We start from the raw sequence: 5,094 nt of genomic DNA, 5'->3' as shown, positions 1-5,094 counted from the left end.
ACCCCCCCTCAACGTGGAGGTGCCCCCCCGAGGCACCCCGTGGGTGCTGCTGCACACTGGGTGCCACTAAGGGGTCAGTGCCCCCTCCTGGGTGTTATTGCCCCCCCTCCCGGGGGTGCTGGAGGGGCCCTTAGGGGTTAATACCCCCCCCCAGGCATTGAGGACCCCCTCAGCACCCTCAGGCCCCCCAGGGTGCCCCAAGGGGGTTAATGCCCCCCTCATGTCACTATTTCCTCCTTAAGGGCCACCTGGGGGGGGGCGGGGCCTGGCGGGGCCCTTAAGGGGTTAATACCCCCCTCAGGGGCATTAATGGCGGCCTGGTCACCCCTAAGGGGTTAATACCCCCCTTAAAGGGCCCCTCAGGCGTTAGAGCCGCCCCCCCCAAGTGGTAATGCCCTGGGGGGGGCATTAATATTAATACCAATACCCCCCCCGGGCATTAACACTGCCTGTGTCATTAATGTCCCCCGCATGTCACCCCAAGGGCGTTAATGCCCCCCGCCCCCCAGGTGTTAATACCCCCGGGGGGGTTGTCTCCCCCCGGGGGGGGGTTCTTGCCCTCCCCCCCCCCGTGCAGACAAAGGCGGCAGCGCGGGGGGGGCGGCGGGAGTCCCGGGGGGGGGGGGGGGTAACGGCGGGGGCACAAAGGGCCGCGCGGGGCGGGGCGGCGGCGCGCGGGGGGTTAACGGGCCCGTCGCCATGGCAGCGCGGGGTGGGGGGGCCTTAAAGGGGCCGCGCCGCACGCGGGGCGCACTTAAAGGGGCCGCGCGGGGCGGAGGGGGGGACCCGCTGCGAGGCCGGGGCGGGCTGCCGCATTGCAGGACATGGAGCCCGGCCTGTCCCCGCCCCGGGCTGTGGGGCCTGCCCCACTGCAGCCTGTCCCGTTGTGGCTCGGGAAGGGCTGCGGTCACGGGAGTGGGGCTGGGGGGCTGCCCCACGGCGGCCATGGGAGCTGCCAGGGCCGTCCCTGCCGCCCCATTGCAGGGCTGCGCCCTGGGGCCCCGCGCGCCAGCGTGGCAGGGCCGGGGGCTGCCCCGGGCATGGGGCTGGGGGCTGCCCCGCTGCGGTGCTGCCCCGCGGCCAGCCCCCCGCGCGGAGGGCGAGGGCCGCCCCACGTGGCGCCGCTTCCGTCACCGCGCGGCGGCCGCGGCGCCCCGGGGCCTTCCCCGCGTGGGGGACGCGCTGTGCGTGTGGGTCCAAACTGCGCCAAAGCCGCCAACGTGGAGGCGGCCGCGGCCGCCCGGCTCCTCCCGGCACCGCAGCGCAGGAAATGCAGCGGGGAGGGGGGGCAGGACGCGCTGCTCGCGGGCAGGTGCCACCCAGGGGCGGTCCCGGCCCCGCCGGCTGCGGATCCCGCCTGCAGCCGGGTCCTGCTGTCCGCTGCCCCAGCGTGCGGGGACGCGCAGCCCGCCTCGGGAGGCTCCCGAGCTGCTTGACGTTGTGCCCAGCGTTGGTGTCCCCGGGGGTGAAACGTGGGCCGGTAGCGGGCCCGGCGGTGCCGCTTGGCTCCTTGTCCCCACTGCCCGGCCTCCCTGCAGCTCACACGACACTCACCGCAATTCCCCCCGAGCCCCCAGGATGTGGCCAGGCCAAGGCCGGGATGGGTTGGAAAGCCGGGAAAGCCGCGGGGCCGGCGCGGCAAACGCGGTGCTGCTCCGTTTCAGCTCCTGGCGCGCATCGAGCGCATGGAAAGGCGCGTGCAGCTGGTGAAGAAAGACACGGAGCGGGAGAAGCACCGCATCTTCCAGGGCTTCGAGGTGGACGAGAAGGCCGAGGCCGAGGCGTGCGAGAAGCTGCCGCTGGAGTGTCCGCGCGAGCTGCTGGAGCCCTCGCAGACCCTGCCGCCCAAGCACTTCCCCTACGGCCGCAATGGCAAGGGCCATAAGAGGTACGGGGGGGTCCCGGCATTCCCACGGCATTCCCGCGCCGTTCCCTCTGCTCACGTGCTGCCTCGGCCCGCAGGAAGCCGCCGTTCGGCAGCGCCGAGAGGAAGACGCCCGTGAAGAAGCTGGTGTCCGAATTCTCCAAAGTGAAGAGCAAGAGCCTCAAACACTCTCCGGGCAAAGAGGAGTCGAGCGGCTCCTTGTCCGAAACTGTTTGCAAACGAGAACTGCGGAGCCAGGAGACTCCGGAGAAAAGCCGCTCGCTCCTGGAGACGCCGCTGCGGCCCGCGGCGCCGCTCAAGGGGGCCGGCGCCCACGCCAAGGAGAAGGGCTTCCCGAGCGAGGCCGAGGACCTGCCCTACCTGACGACCACGGAAATGTACCTGTGCCGCTGGCACCAGCCGCCGCCGTCGCCGCTGCGGGAGCCCTCCCCGAAGAAGGAGGAGACCGTAGCAAGTAAGGACGGGGCGGCCGCGGCGGCCTCCCGCGACGCGAGATAACAGCGGCACCACGTTCCTCTGGGTTTATTCCGGTGGCCCTGGCTGCCTCTCCGTGTGGCACCGGGCGTCAGCCCGCACTTCTCCTGCGGGCTTCCCGGGAATGCCTTTGCTGGCGGCAAAGCCCCGCAGGGTGTAGCCGGGCGGCAGCCGAGGCGAGGGCTCCGTGCCGGGGGCATCGCCGGCGTTGGGGCTGGCGCCGTCGCCGCGTCGGCCGCGTGCCCGACCCACGTGGGCAGGGGGGCTGTGGGTGCCAGCCCGTTAATGCCCCCCTCTCCCCACGCAGTTCCGTCGTGGAGGGACCATGTCGTGGAGCCCCTGCGGGACCCCAACCCCTCCGACCTCCTGGAGGTAGGTGGCCGCTCCGGAACCCAGGCTCTCCTGCCGGTCCCTTCTGCTCTCCTGGTTCATCCCCAGTGCTTCGTTCCCCTCGAGGGCCGGGTGGGAAGAGCCGAGCGCTCCTCTCCGTTTCCTTCCTTGCAGAATCTAGATGACAGCGTGTTTTCCAAACGGCACGCGAAGCTGGAGCTGGATGAGAAGAGGAGGAAAAGGTAGGAAAGAAAGGGGTGGCGCGGGTGCCTCAGTTGCAGGCACGGAGCAGGATGGGATTTGGCAGCTCCGGCTGCGGCAGGGGCAGAGACTTTGGGAGAGGGGAGCAGGAGCCTGCAGCAGAGCGGGCGTCACAGCCTGTCCCACCATGGCTCCTTACGGTCCCCCCTTTCCCAGGTGGGACATCCAACGGATCAGGGAACAACGGATGCTGCAGCGGCTGCAGCTGCGGATGTACAGGCGCAAAGGCATCCAGGAGTCGGAGCCCGAAGTTACCTCATTTTTCCCTGAGCCAGATGACGGTGAGTTCAGCTGCCGGGGCGGGGGGCTCGGGACGGCAGCGGGGGCCCCATAACGGTGCCGTGTCCCCCCCCGCAGTGGAGAGCTTGCTCATCACCCCCTACCTGCCCGTCGTCGCCTTCGGCCGCCCGCTGCCAAAGCTCACGCCGCAGTGAGTACCCGCTGCTCGAGACCCTGGCCTTTCGGGGGGTTTCTTTCTTTGCAAACGATAAATCCCGGGGTGCAGGGGCTGCTTCTGGGCTCCCCGCACCGAGGGCTGTCCCTGAGCGCCGGCTCTTCCCGCAGGAATTTCGAGCTGCCCTGGCTGGACGAGCGGAGCCGCTGCCGCCTCGAGGTGCAGAAGAAGCAGACGCCGCACCGGACGTGCCGCAAATAACGGCGCGGCGGGAGCCGGCGGCCGCTCCGTGCGCCCGCGGGCTCCCGGCCCTCTGCGCCCCTCGCCCGGGGGTCGCGCTCCCCCCGTGCCCCCGGTTTTGTTCTCGGTTTTTTCAACGTTTTTCCCCCCGCGCCCCGGTCCTGCTTTGAGCCGGCCGAGGTTTCTCCTCCTGTTGTTGTTCCTGTGGCCGCAGCGGCGGCCGCTCCGGCTCTGGTCCCGCAGCGGCGCCGGGCGCTCCCGGAGGCTCCGCGTGGCCCCGTTGCCCTCCCCTCGCCAGGCAGGCGCCCGGGGCTCCGGCCCCTTTCTCCTGTTTGTCCCTGAATTTTCCGCCCCCCTGGCTCAGTGCGAGGGGTGGCAGCGGGCTGGGAAGGGAGACTTGAGAAAGAAATAGAAGAGAGAAAAAAAAAAGACATTTTTTGTGAAATAGAAATTCTCTACGCACAATTATTTTTTGTTTCCTCTAATTTAAGCATTGGGGCGCCCCTCCCTGCCCCTCTCGTGCCCCCCTTGCTTGGCCAGGGCCCTTTCCGGGTCTCCGCTTCGCCCACGGCCCCACGTGTCCCGCTGTCCCCCCCGCCCCGGCCTGCAGGAGCCGGGACCCCCCGGAGCGCCACCGGGACCCCCCGGAGCGACACCCCGACGGCTCCCGGGCCCACACTGTGAAACGGGGCGGGGGGGGGGCGCCTCCCCCCGGCCCCCCCGGCGCTTTTCCTTGGCGCGGCCGCGGGGAAACCTGTTAAAACCCCAAAACCCCAGGGAAGTCACCCACCGTGACGGCTCCGTGCCCTTTCCCGCCTCGTTCTGCGCCCCCTCCYCGTCCCTTGCCCCCCCCCCCCATACTTTTATACCATTTCTAATGTGTAAAATGGGTTGTCTTGTAAATATCTTATTAAAAAACAAGCAAAAAAAATTGCAAAAAAAAAAAAAAAGATAAAGTTGGTTGTAAATAAAGGCTCTGGTGGCCGGTTGTTGAGCCGGGGCTCGCGCAGTGTTTTTGGGGCCGTTTGTGGTGGTTTTGGGGGCGGCCTCCGCTTCCCTCCGCATTCCAGCGTGTATTGTTATTGCTATTTTTAATTATTATTATTATTTTTTACAATAAAGGACTAAAACGATGGCGCTGTCCTCTCCCTCGCGCCGTGACGTCAGCGCCGCGCAGTGACGTCACCACCGCACCGTGACGTCAGCGCGCGGCGCGCGCCTGCCCCCTGCTGGGAGGAGGGGGAGCGAGAGGGGTGGGGGCGGCGGCGGTAGGAGGGGCCACTTCCTGCCGCGGGGGCCGCCGGGCGGGCGCGGGGGCCGCCGGGAGCTGTAGTACGCCCCGTGGTGCCCCGCGGCGGCGCAAGATGGCGGACCGGCGGCGGCAGCGCGCCTCGCAGGACAGCGAGGACGACTCGGACTCGGCCGCGTCCGAGAGCGCCGGCTCGGCCGCCAGATCCCGCTCCCGCTCCGCGTCCGGCTCGCGCTCCGCCTCGCCGCGGGGCTCGCACCG

At 69.1% G+C, this 5,094-nt stretch overlaps 2 protein-coding genes across 2 annotated transcripts in view; both read left to right on the top strand.

Moving 5' to 3' along the window:
• The first annotated feature begins 1,670 nt into the window (after positions 1 to 1,670).
• On the top strand, positions 1,671 to 3,625 carry MSL1 (male specific lethal 1 homolog). The gene is made up of 7 exons (XM_026041349.1): positions 1,671 to 1,888; positions 1,963 to 2,339; positions 2,667 to 2,731; positions 2,864 to 2,931; positions 3,107 to 3,231; positions 3,308 to 3,380; positions 3,515 to 3,625. The coding sequence occupies exons 1-7, from the start codon at positions 1,686 to 1,688 to the stop codon at positions 3,603 to 3,605; spliced, it is 1,002 nt and encodes a 333-aa protein (XP_025897134.1). The 5' UTR covers positions 1,671 to 1,685; the 3' UTR covers positions 3,606 to 3,625.
• Positions 3,626 to 4,948: 1,323 nt separating this feature from the next.
• The window catches only part of CASC3 (CASC3, exon junction complex subunit), a 10,968-nt gene continuing 10,822 nt past the window's right edge, over positions 4,949 to 5,094 (top strand). The window contains exon 1 of the mRNA XM_026041388.1: positions 4,949 to 5,032. Coding sequence (XP_025897173.1) covers positions 4,949 to 5,032 — 84 coding nt within the window. The remainder of the gene's footprint in view (positions 5,033 to 5,094) is intronic.

The sequence above is a fragment of the Nothoprocta perdicaria genome, unplaced genomic scaffold (assembly GCF_003342845.1).
Source record: "Nothoprocta perdicaria isolate Ctin4 unplaced genomic scaffold, notPer1 scaffold_283, whole genome shotgun sequence".
Lineage (NCBI taxonomy): Eukaryota > Metazoa > Chordata > Aves > Tinamiformes > Tinamidae > Nothoprocta > Nothoprocta perdicaria.
Note: the sequence above shows the minus strand (reverse complement) of the source record. Positions and strands in the feature narration are given on the sequence as shown.

Coding starts and splice junctions, on each gene's coding strand:
- MSL1 (XM_026041349.1), top strand. CDS start 1,686: ATGGAAAGGCGCGTGCAGCTGGTGAAGAAAGACACGGAGCGGGAGAAG. Junction 2,932..3,106: donor GATGAGAAGAGGAGGAAAAG/GTAGGAAAGAAA, acceptor CCCCTTTCCCAG/GTGGGACATCCAACGGATCA. Junction 3,232..3,307: donor TTTCCCTGAGCCAGATGACG/GTGAGTTCAGCT, acceptor CCCCCCCCGCAG/TGGAGAGCTTGCTCATCACC.